The 22626-nt window shown below is 39.9% G+C and overlaps 1 protein-coding gene across 4 annotated transcripts in view; it reads right to left on the bottom strand.

The window, feature by feature from the left end:
- Positions 1-3822: 3822 nt before the first annotated feature.
- tbc1d9 (TBC1 domain family, member 9 (with GRAM domain)) overlaps positions 3823-22626 on the bottom strand; it is a 63116-nt gene continuing 44312 nt past the window's right edge. For 2 of the 4 annotated variants that reach the window (XM_059965155.1, XM_059965156.1), the window contains exons 16-21: positions 15688-15928; positions 14212-14277; positions 9693-9800; positions 5407-5481; positions 5121-5227; positions 3823-5030 (exon numbers count right to left, since the gene is read on the bottom strand). In XM_059965155.1, coding sequence (XP_059821138.1) covers positions 4341-5030; positions 5121-5227; positions 5407-5481; positions 9693-9800; positions 14212-14277; positions 15688-15928 — 1287 coding nt within the window. In that variant the 3' untranslated portion in view covers positions 3823-4340. The remainder of the gene's footprint in view (positions 5031-5120; positions 5228-5406; positions 5482-9692; positions 9801-14211; positions 14278-15687; positions 15929-22626) is intronic. The other 2 variants (XM_059965157.1, XM_059965158.1) reach the window with 1 other exon arrangement.

The following is a 22626-nucleotide window of genomic DNA, read 5'->3' as shown; positions in this document are numbered from 1 at the left end:
ATGGTTGAGCAGCGGGCTGGAGAAATGTCATCAAGACTATTCGAGGGCAATTACCCAATTGAATGCCCAAACTCTACAGGACCACTGCATGATTAAAATATGGGAATTGTGCTAACTAAAAATGTACTACAGTAGTGTACGGCAATAATGCATGGGCCAGATCTGAATTCTTGACTTCCTCACCGGGAGACAGTGTGGATAGGAAATAACATCTACTCCTCACTGATGACCAACACTGGTGCACTTCAAGGATATGTGCTTAGCCAAGCACTCTAATCTTTCTACACCCATGACTCTATGGCTTGGCACAATTGAAACACCATCTATAAATTTGCCAATTGCACTATTGTTGACAGAATTTCAGATGGTGACAAAGAGGAATACAGAAGTGAGATTGATCAGCTAGTTGTGTGGGTGCTATAACAACAACCTTGCACACAACGCCAGTAAAACGAAGAAACTGATTATGGATTTCAGTAAGGGGAAGTGAAGGGAACACACACTAGTCCTCATCGCAGTGGAAAGGGTTAGCAGTTTCAAGTTCCTGGATGTCAACATCTCTGAAGATTTCTCCTGGGCCCAACATATTGATGCAAGACTGGATGTCAACATCTCTGAAGATTTCTCCTGGGCCCAACATATTGATGCAAGACAAAGAGGCTCTGCAGTGGCTGTATTTTATTAGAAGTTGGTGAATTGGTATGTCATCAAAGACACTCACAAATTTCTACAGATACACCACAGAAAGCTTTCTAATTGTTTGCACCACCATCTGGGGTATGGAGGAGCCACTGCACAGTATTGGAAATAAACTGCAGAAAATGGGTACTTGCTTCCCCAGCATCGATAATACCTTTAAAAGGTGATGCCTCAATAAGGCAGCATCCATCATTAAAGACTCCCCATCACCAGGACATGCCCTGTTCTCATTGCTACCAACAAGGTAGTGGTACAGTAACCTGAAGACACAGACTCAACATTTCAAGAACAGCTTCTTCTCCTCTATCATCAAATTTCTGAATTAACAATGAACCCCACGTACACTAACTCACTATTACTTTCTTCTATTTTGCACTATTTAGTTAATTATATATTTATAATTAAATACCACAAAACAACTTTTATAACATATGCCAGAGATAATAAACCTGATCCTGCAACATTCTGAAACAGAAAACACTTCAAAACGTCTTTGCTAGCACTTCACAACAAAACAGTGATGTCTTGTGTGCTTCATACAATATTTTATTGGTCTTTGCTAAATCTGGAAAGCCCCGTAGAATTGGAGAGGAACTGATTCTGCCAGCACTGAGGGAGGTTCTGAGTAGAATTTTGCATAAGTCACCAGACCAATTAATTAAGGTGATTCCACTCAACAACAATTCTGTTCAAAGATGAATAGATGAAATGTCTGAGAATTTGGAAGACATATTGTGCAACGTAGTTGGGACAACAGAATTTGCTCTGCATTTTGGATGTATCAACTTTGCCAGGCAACAAATCTTTGCTTCTTGGTTATGTTCATTGCATACAAGATGAAAGCATGGTTCAGAAGTTATTATTTGTAAGGGGACTAGAAACAGATATGGAGGAGGAGTCAATGTTTCAGGTTGTTGAGCAACTTTTCAAAAGAGGATATTCTGCACACCAACATTTTTGCTTGTGCAACAGATGGGATACCATCAATGAGAGAGTGCCACAATGGGGTTAACTTTATGGATAGAAACTAATGTGGGATTTATATCAAAAGTAATTCTTCCTTAAACTATTCTCCAGAAATGCAATTTCAGAGTTGGATCCAAGGTATTGGTTTTAACATAGCCAGATCTGCACTGCCCACCGATGCAGCTGGGTGAGCTCTCTACAGACTAATGGAGTCCATTTTGACAAATTGGTTAGCAAATAGGCTGGCACTTGAGTAGTTCATTCAACCAAAATGCAGATGGAATGAATAATTTACATTATCCACTCCCCTCCTACAATGACATTTGTATTAGATGGTACACATTTGATTTAATTTCAAGTTACCATTAATTCATCTATGCAATTATACAAAAGCAGACTGACTTTTTTTCTTGCTGGAATTACTTTTAGCTATGGTCAGAGAACAGATCAGAATAATGGTGTAGAGAGGGGATGTGGAACCTCTTTCAGTTCACCACTTAGCACTTACAATCTTCTGCTTTGAAATAATCTATCATTGCTCTGTATTGAATTTTGCCTCTTCCTTCTACTCATTCAGATCCATTAAGTAGCATCTATTAAGTGCTAATGTAACCAATCAATAGTGTAATGTTACAGTATGTTGCTTGATGTTCACCTCTGTACTTGGAATACAATGGCAGATTGATTACATGTAAATCTATTATATATGCTTCATGTACAATACTATCAAAGTATATGAAAGATGGCTTTACATTAGATTGTGAGACTTCAAAATTACTTGGCCTTGAAATGTCTCAATGATCTATATGCTGGCAGATATACATATAAAATAATTGATGCATTTCCTTAAAAGTACCAGAGTTAAATTTTATATCTGTTTTCCAGAGAAAATGTCAGATTTACTTCAAACCAGCTGTGCAGAGCCTATTATTTACTCAGCATTGATTTACAGACTTCATCCACAATGCTGTTTGAACTTAAATATCTAATCAGGTTGCTGTAGTATTTCTCTTTGAAAGGTTATTAGATTTATCTTGAGATACTCTATCCAGAGCACATTAAATATTACAATGAAACAAGTTATATAAATTTGTCCTGTCCAACTAACAGAATATTCTTTGTAAAATTGTTTTGAAGTCTGGCAACTTTTGGGTTCCAGGTAGCTAACAGCACATGAAGTGGCCAGGCCTACTAGCATACAGGATCCTATCAGCAGTAAATTTCAGTTCCATGGCATTCAAAACCAGGGGCAAACAGGCATCAAAGCTAAATTTAGAATGATCCTTGTGCACCATCATAATTGCCATCGAATAACCCATGAATGTATTTGGCTCAGGTGTGATTTTGATGTGAAGGGAGGCCACACATTTACCTTTGATAAAAATGTAGTTTCCTTTACAGTTTTTAGGGTTCCCATAGGAGTAACAAACAAGATGCTGAGAGAATTCAGCAAGTCAGGCGGCACTTGGGGAGGAAAATGAAGTCTCAACTTCTCATCGAGTCCAAATGAATGGTCTCGACCCAGAACACTGACATTCCATTTCCCCCAACAAAGGTTGCTTAACCCCTTGAGTTCCGCCAGAACCGTGCTTATCGCTCCACACGCCAGTAACTGCAGTCCTCATTTTCATAAGAACGGGTGGTTGTTTAAAGACTATAAAGGTCCCAAGTACTGTTGCCAGTTTTGAAAACAGAGCCGGAATAGGCACAGGAGCCAATGAGCTGAACTCCAAAGTGATATCAGAGAGCAGACAGACACCAGAAAAAAATTGCATGATAACATCTTGATAACACTGACGCTCAGCTCAGCTCGTCCCAGAACCTCCCTCTTTCTCTCTGCTTACTTCTATGTCTATGTTGCAGCAGTTCTCTCTACCCTCAAGCTTAAACTTATCCTATATTTCAGTGTTTCCTCATTTCAAAGGACACTCTCCCTCTCTGCATTTCTTCACTTCACCCTGTCTTTTCAAATTATTGTTCCAGGATACAACTTGATGATGGCAAGGGTCAAGGGTCTATCTACATTTAGAATTTTTATCTCCATTTTGTTTCCTCACTGATTTTCATACTTTCAAATTTTCAGTGATTAAACTATAATTAGTTGTTTTTGCTATATGCCTAGGATCAATTTACCAACAATTAATCAGTCTACCTGAGTGCTTTAAACTGGCGTTTTGATTTTATTCTGTATATTGTTCCTATCATGTTAAAGGTCGAGCCAACATCCAAGAATTGTTTTAAAAACATGGGAAAGAAATCAATTTAAAATAGCAATTTCAGTTTGAAAAAAAAACAAGTCATATTAGAACAGGTCTCTAGTATAAAAATGAAAATTTCCAGGAATGGTTTCAGAAACATTAGAAGACACAGGTCAACATACGGTATAAAGTTACAAGGAATCACTGGTCACAAATGATTAATTAACAAAAACAATTCTTCCGGTTTAAAAAGCAGCATGAAGGAAAAGTGCAGGTGCTCCAATTTTCTATATATTATAAATTAAAGTTTTATGCCCAATGGCAACAAAACATGGGTTTAGGAGGGGAAAAATTCATCTTATAATTTACAATACAAGAAACAGTACATGAGACAATTTTCTGAAACTACTGTACACATCAGTCTACATGGTTATAGAACATTACTTGATGTAATATGTTGAAGTAGCAGAAACCACCTTATCCTGAGATTGGAGCAATCTCAAAGTCATTTACTGACGTGATCTGCTTTCCCATCATTCTGACATTCTTAGCATTTGTAATCCTGGGCATCACCAGCCCAGCCCTCTCGAAGTATCTCACCAAAGCGGTCTCTGTCAGAAGGGAAGCCAGGAACTGCTCAAAGGTGATAGCCCAGTCTTTGTCTATGTTATTACTCCTGGCAAGAGGGTTATCATTGTTATTACGCACAAGTACTGTGTCCTCCGTGATGTCCTCACATTGTAGCTTCTCATCGTCATTAGAGCCAGCACTTAGCACAGAGTACGAGGACATGGAAGTATCGTCTTTAGTTTCATCATCTGAAATTAACATTGCTGAAGAAATTCCATTTTCTTTTGGTGAATTATCATCCAGTTTAATTTCTTGCATTTCACTGGAAGACATCTTTTCATCATCCATCCTCTCGAGGACAGCACAGAAAGAATCTCCTTGTCCATAATGTTGGTTTTCCCTCCTCGGGTGTATTCTGCTTTTACTGTCTTGACTGCTGCCTGGTTCTGGAAGTGTCTGACCGATGAACTGCTTTCCTACTTCACCAATCTCCAGAAGTAAACTGGTTACAGCCGCAGTAGAATGGTATAACTCTTGCTCGTTCACATCCTCACTGAACATGTTGTACAAAGTTCTACATAGCTCAATAAATTGCTCCTAAAAAGGATTAAAAATAAGGGTACTTTAAAGTTCAGTGTGTTTCAAAGTTGCTAGTTACTAATTAGAGTATAGAAGGATTTAACCTACCTGATTCAGTTTAGGTAATTCTTTGATATTTTGCAACTTCGGCTCTCTTTCCTGCGCCCACATTCTGATATAATGTCGATAATCTCGTGGATTTTGTTGCTTCTCCACTATAAGAGAGCAAAAAAACAAGTTAACCAAACATCAACCGATTAGATTAAGTTTATGATACTAAATGCTATTGGAAAAGCTTAAGATAAAATTTTAAAATAGTACTATATTTCTTTAAAAATTATAGTAATTTAAAACTCTGTTTGTGGACAATTAGCTGCTGTACTTCATTCTTTACCTTTCTCATTCTTTAGGTTTACAGTGACAAAGCCATCTTCTGTTTCACTTTTTGTTCTTGACTTAAGTTCTGTAACTGAGAAAAGAAAACATTATTTATTATCAGTGTAAGATATTCACACAAACATGGGCAAAACTGCCATGTTACTTTTAAAGCAATACATTCAAAATGCTAGAAGAATTCAGCTAGTAAGGCAGCATCAATGGAGGGGGATAAATAGCCAACAATTCAGGCTGAGACCCTTCATCAGATTGTTGATTCTTCTCCACCATTCCTGATTTGCCAAGTCCCTCCAGCATTTCGTACGTGTTGCTCATGATTTCCAAGACTTGCAGAATCTTGTGTTTATGGTATTTAAAAAAGTTTTGGGTTGAATTTAGCCAGAAAAATACTTATGATATGACAATCAAAGGTTATACCTTTATCTTTTCTAATATTTATTTTCTATTATTTATCTTTCTATCCCCCATTTTGCAAATTACTAACAAATTCATTTTCCTCCTGGCTGTTCCATTTCCTTCTCAATTTTAAAACATCATTGGTTAAGCTAATACATTGTTGGCCCTGTTATTAAGATCCCAAATACATCTCCCTCCCTCCCTCCCTCCCAAAAGCAAGTTACAGCACATTATTTTTGACCATCTGGTAAAAGGATTTTATGGACTGACATTATTTCACCTAACACATTGTAAAGACTAAAGCTCAAGGAGTGCTGTACTATATAAAACAATTGTAATTTTTTTTTCAAACAAATGTGGAGAAGAGATTGAAAGCCTAAACTGAGAACAGCTGAATATATTCAGCTGGGATTGTGCTGAGCAATTGAAGGGTGCCTTCTGGCTTGAAGGATAAACATGAAGCTGTGCTCCAAGCGCCTGACTAACATCCAATCAGCTTCACCACCTGTCACCAAACTTGCTGCATATCCTCAGAGCTCAGTACCATGAGCAGCTGACACCTGTTCAAGCATGCTAGCACTGAATGGGGCCAGAGTTGCACATCTTATGAAACTAGATACTTTATGGTGACAAATACCATGGCAGAGCTTGCGCGAGAACAACCACCCCGATTTTCAGACGTAGCTCTGGAAGTCTTGGCTGGTGGAGTAGAGAACAAGAAGGAAACCTTACTAAATCCAAATTGTTGCGAATTACCAAAAGAGTTTGCAAATAAAGTAAATACCAGGAATAAAGCCCCAAGTACTTAGATGCCATTTTTCACTTCTACCATTACAGCCAAAATTCATGAGTACGCAAGACCCATTCCACAGCTTAGTCACTAGCCTTACACAATGCTTCATGCAAGAGTTTCCAAACAACCTCTAATAACCAGGAATCCTAACGAATACCCAGAACTTTCATTTACTTACCATTGCTCCAAATATTACATCTATATCCTAGAACATCTGTGGACAATGCTAGCAAAGGTATCACTCATTCCTATTCTTCTCACATCCCCAAACCTCTGCTGAACCATATGTTACAGGTGATTTAGCCACAATCAACTAAGTTGTTTCAACTCCCACCATAATCCAACACATGCCCCTCTTCTTTCAGATTGCTAAAATACCTCTTCTTTTCAGGCAATGGTGAAAGATCATTGGAAGCCTCCCCCCACTCCCCCCCATGTCACTCAATCCAAATTCCTCAGTCATCAAACCAAACACTTGTACATCATGCATTTCTGCAGCATAGATTACAGGAGGGCTCTGCACATAATCAGAGATAAGAGAAGGCAGGGCAAAAGGAAGATGAGCTCAAGTGTGAGCTTCCCAGGAGATCAAGATTGCAGCAGTTCTGCTGCAAAAGGTCTAATTGACGACTTTCACTGGTTGATGGTCATGCACAAAAAGCTTGGTGCAATAACACAAATGGCTGAAACGAGCATATAAAAATGTTAAGGAACACAGAGGAGTCCAATCTTAACCTCATACATGGCTTTGTTCAGGGCCTTTTTAGCATGGCAATGGTGGCCAGCTCCGTGTTAACACTTACAACCTAACTGATATTTAGAATCTGAAGGGAAACATGTTTGAGCGGATTATGACATTCCAATGATTTGACCTCCAACACATAATATGTAATGCTTCTTTGAGGGAATGGCAGAGCCTCTATGAAGATCGTGTAAGGGATTATTGTGTTCACGATCTTGTAACCATCACAATGCTAGTGATCTAGCTGTTGATTTTCAGGTGTTAACATCAAATGGTGGCTACAGTTCATGCCGAACTGATACAGTCAGAACACTTTCCACTTCTTACCATCATTCTTCCACCAGTCATATTGCATTCACCGTGGGAACAATGCAGAAGAACAACAGACAAAAGTGAGGGGAAGACTACTCCTAACTTTGCATACAGGCAAGATGTGGAAACGTGGTTCAGAAAAATTTAATGTGACATTACTTTTAACAATTTTGGTCAAGATATTTTGATCATTCTAAATGTTCAGTGGGAACTGTGGTGGGCAATCAGTGCATTCAGAAAACTACTGATTTATTGGGCAACAACCTGTTATCACTTAAGAGGATCATCTCTTGGTTTCGGACATTATCAGTGTCAGAAATAAAGGCATTTCTTTCAGAACAAATGAAAAGATTCACATGTAAAGCAGTGTTGCATAGCTTGTTTGGAAAAAAAAGTCTGTAGAAATCACCTCATTTCTTAATTATATAATTTTACTCAATAAATTGGATGCTTTGTGGTTTGTAATGATGATAATTACATTATCTGCAAAAAATACTGCTAAAGTACAGCTGTTTTCAAGGTAGCAAATCTTTACAAAAGTTTAGTTGTGAAATTTCACAAAATTGACATGAAAAAGGTTCTCCTGCCTAAAACAAACTATTCTGTTTCATTCTCAGCAAAAGTGAGAACTGTCAAGGTGTATTGTTTTCTATATTCAGTTTATCAAATATAGGATTTAGTTATGTTTTCTATGTCTACTAATGCCTCTAACTTTGAATATTAATTTGGTTATAGAGCTGAAGCAGCTTCATACTGTATATTCATTAAAACATCTGAAAAATTCCAAAACCACCTGTGTTCATTTCCTTCTCCCCTTATGATTTCATTGCTCTGTGTGAGTCATTTTGCAATTCTAATTTAATAGCACGATGTAAAACAGAGCTTTTACATCCACTTCTAAGAATATAAAAAACTTAAAGTTCTTATGGGACATCTATCAATTATAGATACATATGAAGGACAAAATCTGGAATAGGACACTTTAGTTTGTGGAATTAATTCCACAAGTTTAATTTTCATGTACCCTATCCAATCTGAAGGCAAATAACCACTTCCTTAATGTCAACAAGACAAAGGAGATGGTTATCACTTCTGGAAAATTCTCACTACTCACACTCTCTCCCCCCACTTGCATTGGCAGCACAGCAATGGAAACTGCAAGCAATTTCAAACTCCTGGGAGTGCATATCACACACAACCTCACATGGTGTCAGAAGACACACAATTGGGAGAGCTCACCAATGCCTCTACTTTCTGAGGAGGCTGAAGAGAGCTGGACTATGCACATCAATACTTGTATCGCTCTACAGATGCACAGTAGAAAGCATCACTGCATGGGACGGAAACTGCACTGCAGACAGGATGGTTTTACAACAGGTAGTCAAAACGCAGCACTGGCCTACCTGCCATCAAGGACATGTATACAGAAAGGTACCAGTAACATCATGAAGGATCCCACCCACACAGCTCATGGGTGTTTGTCCCACTCCCATTAGGGAGGAGATGACATAGCATTCACGCCAGGACTACCAGTTTGAAAAAGTTACTTTCCCCAAGCAACAAGTCTGAAAAACATCTCCACCCACTAACTCCACCACTACTTTATTGTCAGTCACCTATTGTCCAACTTAGTGTCACTTCATAGACATACAATTAATGTATACAAGCTATCTTATATATTTAAATTTATGGTGTTTTTTTAACTATTATTGAGTTCCTTATCTTTTGTGTTTTTTTTTGAGGGTTGCATCAGATCAGGAGTAACAATTATTTTGTTCTCCTTTACACTTGTGTACTAGAAATCTCATTAAACAATCTTGAATCTTGAAAATTTTCCAAACGCCCAACTAAGATACCGTTTGCATCCAGTAAAAATATTGTTTTCTCCCACATGATCAACTTGTATCTAATCTTTGCTCTTTTAGCAATGTTTTTATTGCACCGATGCTGTCATTTGCTCATGCCTCAGTCAATGAAATCTATAACAATGCAAAGCCTCATCTTGCATTATGAATATCACTGTTAAAAATACAGATACTACCTTGTTCATAAAGCCTACCATGAACAGTTTCAGGCGTTACATCTTCGAAGAAATATTGTGTAGCTTCAAATGCCGAATCCGGATCCTCTTGTTCATTGAAAGATGGTTCTAAATACAATGAAAAGAAACAGCTTTATTCAGTTATAGGAAACCCTTCGGAACATGAATGTTTTCTATGAAATAATTAAAGCAATGGTCTGATTTATGGGTTAACTCAATTTGAAAGATTTTCTCATTTAATGTAATGAACAATGAAATGAAATGCTGACATCAGCCTCATACGCTGTACTAAAAACCACCAGTTCTGCAGGAAACTGCAGACATGTAGCCTTTAAATGAGCACAAGTTCCTGACTCATACACAAACTTGTCCCAAGCAGAAGTTCGAAACATGAGCACTGCATTCCTCTCGGAGTCCAGCAGTAGTGAAGTGTGAATTTCTGCAGTTAGCTAGTCAAGAAATAATGGAAATCTGTCTGCTAGTCTTCTCTAATGATTCACTTACAAAAGGAACAACAAGCTCATGGTAAATGAAGAGATCAGTTATAAGATACATACATAAAGACATTTACTTTTATCCCATTATCTGTGTTAATTATTGTTAGGTTTTGTAACTCTAAAACATAAATCCAATTGAAAACAAAAACACAGAGCCAGGAATGCATGCCTTAGATTCGTCTCTACTTTAGTGAGATGCACAAGTATGACGTGGTGGCATGACGACGAACGCTATTCATGTATTCGCACATACAACCTGTAATGAATTATTTAAATTGTTTAATTTAATTGCTTAAATTAAACCATTCTGTAAATTTATAGAATTACTCAAATATAACTGAAATATTAAATACACAACACTCCTCCCTGTTTAGCTATAAACTCTAACCCAAAATAGAATATAGAATGCATCCGAACTCACATACACACGCATAATATATCTTGTGGCTGTGAAGCAATCTTAGCTTCCGGGGCCTCCTCCATGATGGCTGTAGTTGACTGAGACTGCAAGCAGTGGTTCTGACAGCTCTGACCACCTTTCTTCTCAACAACTGACTTGGTTCTCCTCAACTGATCGATGTGTCATCTCCAGAAAACATTAGATGCAACCTCCTCTGCGTAGGAGGAGGGTGGTTCAGTTCTGTCCTTAATCTCTATAGTCCCTCACCAGGACTGCTTGTCCAGGATTGAAACATTGAACCTCCTTGTTTGAAGGGCCTTCAGTATGTCTCAAATTGTCTCCTGCATGCGCCTTTTGAGATCCAAGTGTAAACACAAGAGACAACTCAGGAATAACATAGCTGGAGACTTGGTGGTTGTGGAGTGTGCTGCAATGTCAGGAGATTGGCGAGCTTCTGATTCGGTGTCAGTGTAGAGTGTTCTGCGTTTTTAGACTCTGGACAAACCTTTACGCCAAGCCATTTGTAGCTGGGTGGTGCAGATGTAATATGCCTTGCTCTATTCACTTTCAGGATTGACTGAAACTGTTCCGCAAGAAACTGTAGCCCATCGTCACTGACTAAGTGTTCTGGAACACCAGTCCTTGAAAAGAGGCTTTTCAGTACAGTTAGCAGTGTGAGAGGCTGTAGTGGGGGCTATTGGGAACACTTCTGGTTATTCTGTAGCTGCATCCACTGCTACCAAGAAATGCGTGCGCATGAATGGTCTGGTAAAATCCCCATTTATCTCTGCCAGGGCAATGCAGGCCATTCTCAGGGATGGAGAGGCACTGCTCTTGGCATCTTCTGGATGTGTTGGCACCCAGACAGTGCATGGCAAGCTGCTCGATCTGCTGATCTATCCCAGGCTATCAGACAAAACTTCAAGCCAAAGCTTTAATTTTGACAATGCCTAGATGACTAGCATGCACAGTAGTTCCTCCAGCACCTTAGCTCCCAGCCTGGATTGGACAACAACTCTCAGTCCCCACATAAGGCAACCTCCATCAAGGGCAAGTTCAACCTGTTGCTGGTAAAAATGGGGGAACTGGAGTTTCTGCTGCACACTCCAGCCATTTTGGGTGCCCATGCAGATCTGAGAGAGTGTGGGGTCTTTTCTGGTTTCCCTTTGGATCATCTCTGTCATGATAAGGAGAGTTCCAATTTCCATTAGAGAGAATATATCAAGAGGAGTGTCCTCTTCTGTAAATTGTTCAGGCCAAGGGTAAACATGACAATCCAACAGCATTTGTGTGACTTTAGTCATCCCCTTGAATTTGATTGGCTGGGCTCTGTTTCTTGGAGGACCCAAGTACAAGATCGAATTCAAGAGGACAATCATGGAAATACTGATGGTTTGCCCCATTTACCCTTGGAAAAGGAGATAGCTGAAACATTTACAAAAGAGGATGTCCTCTCCTGATGTATTCTCCCTAATGCAAATTGAAAGTCTCACTATTATAGCAGTGATGATCCAAAGAGAAACCAGAAAAGAGCCTACACTGTTTTATATCACATGGCCACTCAAAATGGCTGGAATGTGCAGTACCAGTTCCAATTCCCCCATTTTTACCAGTGCCAGGATGAACTGCCCCTTGACATGCTTGCCTTCTGTGGGAATTGAGAGCTGTTGTACCTTCCAAGCTAAGAGCTACAATTTTGAAGGACCTACATGCCGATCATCTAGATTGTGGTCAAAATGGTAGCGTTGGCTCGAAGAGTTGCCTGGTGGCCTTGGACAGATCAGCAGATTGAGCAGCTGCCACACATTGTTCGGAATGCCAACATGTCCAGAAGATGTCCGGAGCTGTCAGAACCATTTCCTGCAATCCCAGAGTCAACACCTACAACCACCACAGAGGAGGCCCCAGAACCAGAGATTGATTCACAGCCACAAGTCTCATCTGCCAGGCAGAGTGACACCCACACCACCCCTCAGCCCCTTGTCAGGAAAGATGTTATCCCACAAAAGTAAGAAATCCTCCACAGTGATTAAATCTTTAGGCCTGAATGAGGCAATATAAAATTTATTATGCTCTGGATATCTATACAGTAGTTGTATTATATAGTATACTGTGTATATAAGATAGCTAGACAGCAATACATTACATATTTGAGTTGAAATCCATTATCTACTGAATTGCAATTTATAACAAGGAGGAGTGCAGTGTATTTCAAATTTTAGTAATGCTTGAGTAACATTGTAAATAATTTGCTCGATTAAGCATTGTTTGTTTTCATAATTCATTATGGGTTATAGGTAAAAAGTATGTGAATGGCAAATGTTATTAAGCCAACACGTCACATTTGAATGACTCACTGAAGTAAAACTAAGTAGTCACTTAACTCCCAGCTCCCATGTTTTTCTATTGATTAGTTTCTGGCTCACTGATAATAGCAAAATCTATTTAATCACAACTTACAATTTCATGGGTGGGAAAATGCCTCACTCTACCACTACAAATGAGCCAGGAAGTAACCTTGGTTCAATAAGCAGCCCAGAGTGACAATCTCAGCTAAAAATGAGCTGCCAAACCAGCAATGTTACAGTGAATTGATCTTGAGTTAAAAAGCAAATGTGTCATGCATTTTTAGCAATAAGAAATCAATTACCAAAGGATTTGACCAAAGCTAAGTAGTCTTAACACATATAGACATTATCGATAGTGGACACAAAGAAATAACTGAATTAGCAAGAGTATTTTGATTCAGTGCACAACTGCCAAGGACACGATAAAAGCACCTTTAACCTGAAGTGTCTACTGTATGGTCGACCTTAGTTGCCTCCTGTGGTTCCCAGCATTACTCTAGCCAGTCTTCATCCAATTCAATTCAGTCTTCTTGACATCAAAGAAATAGCTTAGAGCAGTGAATACTCCAAAGGTTCCTACACCAGATAATAAGGCTCTAGTATTGAAGACATAGTACAGAAGTAGCCATATCTCTAGCTGAATCATCCCGGTACTACTACAACTCTTACATCAGCCAGACACTATAAAAAAAACTGCCCATGTATGCATAAATATGAGGACAAATGCCATCTGATCAATCTGTTCTCTGGTCATCAGCAATATGATGAAAGGTGTTGTTTAAAGTAGTATCGTGCAGCACTAATCAATAAACTGCTCAACCAATGCAGTGTTTGGGTTTGCCAAGACTACTCCAAACATTAGAGACTCGATTTGAAAAGATCATGGAAACTAGGAAATATGGTAAAACCTAAAAAGTGCTGGGAAAGAGTGCAACATCCACAGAGATACAGGATCAAGCCCAGTTCTTAAAGCTGTGCTGATGTTTTTCAGGGCAAGACTCCAAGCCTAATCATCGTCAATGACCTTCCTTCAACTATATGGGCAAAAAAGGAAATGTTCATGAAATCTATTTGAATGCACAGCACTTTCATTCAAATTCCCCAGTCACAGTCCTTTTGTGTTTCTCCATCCCGTTAAAATTAATTTACACACAATTTCTCTTCTCTACCAGTGATGTCATCACTGCTGAGATGTGAATACTTATATAAAGAGTGCAGACTTGACAATTAAGTGCCATTTCTACTGCGGTGAAGGTAAATATCAATATTCTTACCAGGAAGCACATGTACTTTATACAGCAGTTTCAATTTTTCTACAAGATCCGCATGACACATTGTACCTATGAAAACAAATAATGGATACAATTATATTTAAAAACTCAGAAAAGACTATTTACTCATTTTATAGATCATATAATCATAGTTGAGCTTTAAGTATCTCTCCCTTTACCCCATATGCCATTTTTAAGTGAACCTTAGCTTTAATTCTTAATTAAACAATACTATGAAAAAAAAATCACACAATAAATTGAACAGTATACAGTGGATTTTGGTTAATTAGGCTACATCAGGGTGAGTATATTTTGGCCCAATAAAGGGATTACCCCAAATAGCCTAAGTTACATTGAAATAGCTAAAAAGGTAAGAAAAAATGAACTACTGTTTAACAAATTATGTACTTAAATGAAAAGCAGAACAAATTAGAATACTATTCTAATCAATACTATTACAATATTATAAAACTGTGTATTGATTCCGAATAGTTAGCGAAGGAGGAATTAATCCAGTGTATGCTATCTTGTTCTTTTGACTGACTGTACATGAACAAAATCAGACCAGTGTAGATAATGGACTGCCTTCATACAATTGCATTTTCCAAATCTGCATTTTCATTGTAACATTCAAGATTACCGTCGATACCCTAAAAACTTTTCATCTTCACTCCCGCCCATTTCTGTCATCTCTAAGCCTGAATGTTTGAAACTACAGTGAGCAAAACAGTTCTGAATTGTCTTATTGCTAATTTCTCACCATCATTGACAAAAATCACTGCTTTCGGAATATAAATACACACAACTGACGCTATTTTAAAACTGTTTGCTCTAAGCACAATGTAGTGTCTAATGGCCACTCAAGTGCATGTGAGTGACACAAGTTAGAAACTGTTCAACAATCTCTTGCCCAAATTAAGTGGCATAGTGTCCCACTATGAAAGGAATTCCATCTATTTCCTCAATTAGTTTTTGTTCTTTAAGAGTTGGCCCAAATAAACAGCTGCCCCAATTAACCAGTGAGTCAATTAATCAGAATCCACCATAGTTACGCTACTTTTGATGAATGAAATTACTTTCAAGTATAATTGTAGCAGGGGATTTGAGGAGTTCTCAGTTATTTGATCTAATCTGCAATATTAGCTTCATGTTAGAAAGACTACTAGTAAGCCTGCTCGATGAATATTCACTTATTCACCATCACAAGTGAATGACCACCCAGCAGTATCTGAATACAGACTTCGTTCTCTGTGAAGAGTCCAACATCAAATTATCACGCCATTTTACCGCATGTGCAACTATTCAACATTGTGCCTTTCTGCTTAAATTACTATAGAAATGTTAAAATTTCAAATTCTTATTTCTTCTGGACATTGCTTAATCTGTTTAAGTATCTTCATGTAAATACTCTATATAAACTTTTCAGTTTGCTTGTAATGACTAAGGCATGCACAATGGTGAATGGAAAATATTACTTACTTAATCCTGTGACAAATTCTTTGAAGTTTATTAAAGAGTCTCCATTCTCATCTAGTAGTCGAAATAAGCGCCTAGCTAGTATATCAGAATGTGCACCAGATGACCAGGGGAAAAGTAGTACAAACAATCCTTTGAACTGTTCAAAGTCTATACGGTACTGTTCAAGATAAGGCAGACTAGGGTCATGGCGATCTGTGGCATTACTGTTTCCACCCCAATAACAACTTGTCAGATGCTCAGCCTAAATGTGAAAGTGATTAAAAAAGACCTTTAGGATAGTCAGAATTTAAGTGTAGAGCACAAATAATTCATTTTACCAAATGCCTTTATAGTACACATCACTCAATTTTGGAATTTAATGGACATGTTTAAAAGTTACATAAGTTTTCAGAAAAATGATCAGCTTGAATATTCAAAGATTGCTCCTTAAGCACATGAAGGGCAGAAAATGGAAGAAGCTCCTGAAGAACAAATGGAAAGAAGGCTTTACCAATCTATTCTATCACATTCGCACCATTCACAGACATACCAAAGATTCTGTGAAAAGAACCTTAAATAAACAGCCTTTACCGATCATCATTCAGCATTAGAAAATAACACATAATCTTTCCTTTACTACTTGGCAAGTCTCTTGTCAACTGTTTAGAATTAACCTCAAACTGCTGAATTCTCCCAAGTTGTTAAAAGAATACGTTTCCCAATTTCAATTGAATGCAGTACAGTAGTCAACTATCTCTGGAATATTGCAATAAATATTTAAAGTGAGAATGATATTCAAAAGGTAAATAGGTGGAAACTCCAATTCAAATCCATCATGATTCTCTATTATTTTAATGGAGCACAAGTCCATTTCAAATAAAGAATCATGTACAATTAGTTTTGCCTCCATTGTTGCTCAAAGTTGCAGCAAATTGTTTTAAAGAAGAAATGATTTTTTTTGAACACTTTAAGTCATATGCAACTTATACAATTAATCTCAGTTAAATATTATTTTCAATAGCATTATACCTTTCATATTCCATATTACATATTTGAAAACAAATTTGCTTCCTCAGAATAGGCAGTGAATAAGCAGTTAGCACTCAATAATAAGTGCAGCATTTTGGATACTGTTGTGGGGGTTTTGGATTCCCAGGTGACTGGCACTGAACACGGATCTGGGGTTCAGTAGGGAAAGAGGGAGAAGAGGGGAGCAGTACTGACAGGGGGCTCAGTAGTCAGGGGAACATACAGGAGATTTTATAGATGTGAATGGGACACCTTAATGGTCTGTTCCTCCCAGGTGCCAGGATCAGGGACATTTTGGATCATGTCCTCAGCATTTTGGAGGGGGATGGAGAGCAGCTAGATATGTTGGTACATATTGGTACCAATGACATAGGAAGGAAAAGCAAAGAGGTGCAGAAAAGAGAATTTGGAGAGCTAGGCAGAAAGCTGAGAAACAAGACCTCTAGGGTAGTAATTTCTGGCTGAGCTCAAAAAAACAGCAATGGTAAAAGTACCTTGATGGCAGTTATATACAGGCCTCCCAACAGTAGCCGTTTTCTTAATTAAACAATACTATGAAAAAAAATGCTGGAACCGCTTCTTTTCATATTGTAAATCAATGATTTAGATGATGGAATAGATGGCTTTGTTGCCAAGTTTGTAAATGAAACAAAAATTGGTGGAGGGGCAGGTAGTGTTGAGGAAACGGATAGGCTGCAGGAGGACTTAGACAGATGAGGAGAATGGGCAAGAAAGTGGTAAATGAAATACAATGTTGGAAAATCTATGGTCATACACTTTGGTAGTAGAAATAAATGTGCAGACCATTTTCTAAACAGGAAGAAAAATTTAAAAATCTGCGGTGCAAAGGGACTTGGAAGTTCTTGTACAGAATACCCTGCACTAAATGTTAACTTGCAGGTAGAGTTGGTGGTGAGAAAGGCAAATGCAACGTTAGCATTCATTTCAAGAGGTCTAGAATACAAGATCAGAGATGTGATGCTGAGGCTTCACGTTGAGTATTGTGAACAGTTTTGGGCTCCTCATCTAATAAAAGATGTGCTGGCATTGGAGAGGGTTCAGAGAAAGTTCACAAGGATGATTCCAGAAACGAATAGGTTATCATACGAGGAACGTTTGATAGCTCTGGTCTGTACTCGCTGGAATTTAGAAGGATGTGGGGATTCGCATTGAAATCTTTCAAATGTTGAAAGGCCTAGACAGAGTAGACGGGGAAAGGATGTTTCCCATGGTGGGGGAGTCTAGGACGAGAGGGTACAGCCACAAGACTGAGGGGCGTCCATTTAAAACAGAGATGTGGAGAAATTTCTTTAGCCAAAGAGTGGTGAATTTGTGGAATTTGTTACCACAGGCAGCTGTGGAGGCCAGGTTGGTGGGTGTATTTAAGGCAGAGCTTGATAGGTTCTTGATTGGATATGGCATCAAAGGTTATGGGGAGAAGGCCGAGGAGTGGGGCTGAAGAAAGGGAAAAGGATCAGTCATGATTGAATGGTGGAGCAAACTCAATGAACCAAATGGCCTAATTCTGCTCCAATGTTTTATGGTCTTATGGAATAAAATGAGATACTAACCATCTTTCACCTTATAGAATATAGAACAATATCAAGTCAAGTCACAGAATATAGCATAGGCCTTTCAGGTTATGTCTGTGCCGACTATGATGACAGCCCAAGCAAGGTTTGTCTCCTTTATTCTCTGCCTAAATGCCTCTTAAATATTACTACTGTATTTGTTACCGTTTTTTCATCTGGTAATGTGCAACAGGCACTTACTACTGAAATGTACAGAAATGTTGCCTCATGAATCTCCTTTAAACTTTCTCCCTCTTACCTTAAAGCTATGACTTTCATCGGTCACCCTTTAGCCTCTGATGCTCTATGACAATCCAAGTTTGTCCGTTCTGTAGGAGCCATGTATCTATTTTCCCCTCTGTCTATATTGTATTTTGTGTTTATTATGGCTAATTTGTCATGTGGTTTATTGCCGTGCTAGAAGCAAATCAGTATATTCATGCTTTGTCTTTGCTAGTTCAGTTTAGTCCAGTTCAGAGGCAGTGAGCCATGGAGTAATTTTCTTTTGTTGATCGCTCTGTTATGTTTATTTTGCTTATTTCTAAAATTGCTGTAAGATTATTTGTCTTTGCTAGTTTTGTAATAAAGAATCAAATGCACTTTTTTCAACTTGGAACTCAGTTATTTTGAAGCATGTCATACAGTGTCAACTCCCATACTCAGTCTCTCAGCGGATTTGGTTTGTTTTCAAGTAACCACTACACAGACTGGCCTCATAGCTAATACTCTCTAATTCATGCAAAATTCCAGTTAACCTTTTCTGCACCCTCTCCAAAGCCTCCACACCTCTCCTGAAATGTGATAAGCAGAAATGTACCCTATATTGCAAATGTGGCCTAGATAAATTTATACATGGCTGCAAAGTGACTTTCTGACTTTTATACTCAACACCCCAAGTAATGTCTTACTTTACTATACTCTCCACTTGTCTGACTTTTGACTTGTACCTCAATTTTTCTCCAATGCTCCCAAGGGTCCTGCCATTTACTGTATACTTTCTGTTTTCCATTTCACCTTCCAAACTGCAAAGCCTCATACTTGTCCGGATTAGCTCCATCTCCATAGGCACCATGGTAGCGTAGCAGTCAGCATGACGCTGTAACAGCTCAGGGCTTTCTGGAGTTCAATTCCAGCACCATTCTATAAGTCTCTGTATGCCCTCCTTGTGGAATGCACTCTGGTTCCCCCCTTACCTCTTTTCTTCTTACCTGTCTATCAACTCCCCCAGGTGCCCCTCCTGCTTGTCTTTCTCACATGGTCCATTCTCCTCTCCTATCATTCTTTCTTCTCTAGCCCTTTATCTTTTCCATCCATCACCTTCCAGCTTCTAACTTCATCACCTCTTCCCCCCCTCCCCCCAACCTGGTCACCTGGCTTCACCTCTCACCTTCTAACTTGTACTCCTTCCCCTCTCCCCACCTTCTTAGTCTGGCTTCATCTCCTTCCTTTTAAATGCTGATGAATGGTCTTGGCCTGAAATATCGAACATTCATTTTGATCTCTTCTTCTTCTTCTTCTTCTTCGGTTGTCCATCGGAATCTGATGACGACGTCCACTCCTTTAATGGTGAGATCTTTGATGACTATACAGTCCTATCCGGGACCCACAAGTTCTATTGCAGGTGGGACATGTATATGTGGTAGTGGTGGTAGTGATGGCAACCATGGCTGCATTTCTTCTGGCTCTCTTCTGCTGTCTTCTAGTTGTTCTTTCCATCTCCAGAATACGAACCCCGTCCCTACACAGCTGTCACCAAGTGTTATAGTCAACAGCAACATCCTCCAGGTCCTCGGGCTGATCTTGCACTTCCTTAAGGCATTCTTCATCTGATCCTTATAGCATTTCTTCGGCCCTCCAGCTGAGCATCGACCATAATGTAGCTGGCCGTATAACACTCTGCAGGGTAGCCGACATGGAGGCATCCTTATCACGTGCCCCAGCCACTGAAACTGACGCTGGGTGATCATGGCCTCAATACTTCTGCAGTTGGTCTTTACAAGTATTTCAGTGTGAGGCACCCGCTCACGCCAGGTAATTCCCAGGATGTGCTGAAGGCGGCTTATGTGGAAGCGCTCCAAGGACTTGATGTGAAGGTTGTAGGTTACCCAAGCTTCACAGCTGTAAAGAAGGGTGGTGACACTGACCGCTTGGTATACAGCGACCTTTGTGGAGGGACGAAGGCTCCAGTTCTGAAAGACTCTACGCCGAAGTCTCCAAAAGGCAGCTGATGCCTGTTTAATGCGGCTCTGGATGTTGTTGTCAATGCCACTATCCTCAGAGAGAATGCTACCCAGATATTTGAAAGATGGCACTACTGACAGCTTTTCATCAACTACAGTGAAGGCAGGTTGGGTGAGTGAGACACTAGTACTCCATTGGCAAATCACTTGTCTTGGTGGTATTGACGGTCAGCCCCATCCTGCTGTACGGTCTCACCGCCACAGCAAGGACAGTCTGAAGATCCTCCGGAGTGTGGGCCAGAAGAGCACAGTCATCTGCATACTGCAGCTCCAGGACCCGTTCTCTATGGAGTTTGGTGGTTGTGCGGAGCTTCCTGATGTTAAAGAGGTTGCCATCTAATCACAGCAACACCACTGCTATCCTTAGTCTTGTTGTGGAGAAGCTTGGTAACACACAGGAGGAAGATGTTAAAGAGCACTGGCACTAGCACACAACCCTGCCATGGAATATCATGAAACAACAGTGGACCTATATCAGCTCTGTGCTCTATGAGGCAGCAGCCCAATCCATCAGCCATAAGAGCAGAAACCACCAAGACTGGTTTGACGATAACTCAGATACCATCCACAACTTGCTTAAAGACATGCACAAAGCACACTGGGCAACTTTAGATATCCCATCATCCATTAGCATCAGACAGCATTGGCAGGCAGCTCGGAGGAAAGCGCAAAAGGCAATACGGGCCATACAAAATGAGAGGTGGACTGAAAAGGCACATGAAATTCAGTCCTTTGTCAATAATAATGATATGCATAATTTTTACAATGCTGTCAAAACCATCTACGGTCCAATAAATCGATGCGTTACTCCTCTGAAAACAGCAGATGGACTAACATATCAGAAGAATCGGAATACCATTCTGCTGAAGTGGGCTGAGCATTGTAACATTCTGCTTAATCAGGATTCTGACGCAGACCCCACCATCCTGGACAACTACCTGAACTTTCTCCTATCCTCCTTCTATATATACACACACACACACAATGATGGAGGAACTCAGCAGGTCAGGCAGCACCTCTGGAAATTAATAAACAATTGATGTTTCAGGCAGAGACCCTTCTGGAAAGGAAGGGGGAAGAAGTCAGAGTAAAAAGGTGAGTTGGGGAAGGAGGACGATAGGTAAGGCCAGCTGGGTAGGAAAGTTAAAGGGCTGGAGAGGAAGGAGTCTGATGAGAGAGGAGAGTTGACCATAGGAGAAGAGGAAGGAGGAGGGGAACCCGGGGAGGTGATAGACAGGTGAGAAGAGGTAAGAGGCCTGAGCAGGTAACAGAAGAAGAGGGGAGGGGAAGGGATTTTTTTTTAAACCAGAAGGAGCAACTGGTGTTCATGCCATTAGGTCTGAGGCTACCCAGACGGAATATAAGGTGTTGCTCCTCCATGCTAAGGGTGGCCTCATCTTGGCACAAGAGGAAGCCATTAAACAATATGTCTGAACGGGGATGGGAAGCTCTGCTTTTGGCGGATGGAACAGAGGTGCTCAACAAAGCAGTCCCTCAGTTTGCGATGGGTCTCACCGATGTAGAGGAGGCTGCACTGGGAGCACTGGACACAATAGCCAACCCCAGTAGATTTGCAGGTGAACTGTTGTCTCCCCTGGAAGGATTGTTTGGGCCCTGAATGGAGGTGAAGGAGGAGCTGAATGGGCTAGTTCAGCACTTTATCTGTTTGCAGGAATAAGTGCTGGGATGAATGGACAAAGGAATCACGGAGGCAGCAATCCCGGTAGAGAGTGGGGGGGGGGGGGGGGTGTAAGGTAAAGATTTATTTGCTGGTAGGATCTTTTGGAGATGGGAGAAGTTGTGGAGGATGATGCGTTGGGTGGGGAAGCTCATGGGGTGGTGGGTAAGGACAAGAAGTACTCTATCACTGTTAAGGCAGCGGGAAGACGGGGTGAATGCAAATGCTTGGGATATGTGGGAAACGTGGGTGAGGGCAACATCAATGGTGGAGGAAAGGAAACTACTTTACTTGGAGGAGGAGGATATCTGTGATGTCCTGGAAAGTCACATCCTGGGTTCCATAGATGTTGCCTGACCTGCTGAGATCCTCCAGCATTTTGTGTGTTGGCGATATCAGTGTCTAATTCCCTCTATGGAAAAGTCCTGAACTTACTGGCCTT

This window comes from Hypanus sabinus, chromosome 3 (genome assembly GCF_030144855.1).
Source record: "Hypanus sabinus isolate sHypSab1 chromosome 3, sHypSab1.hap1, whole genome shotgun sequence".
NCBI classification, from domain to species: domain Eukaryota; kingdom Metazoa; phylum Chordata; class Chondrichthyes; order Myliobatiformes; family Dasyatidae; genus Hypanus; species Hypanus sabinus.
Note: the sequence above shows the minus strand (reverse complement) of the source record. Positions and strands in the feature narration are given on the sequence as shown.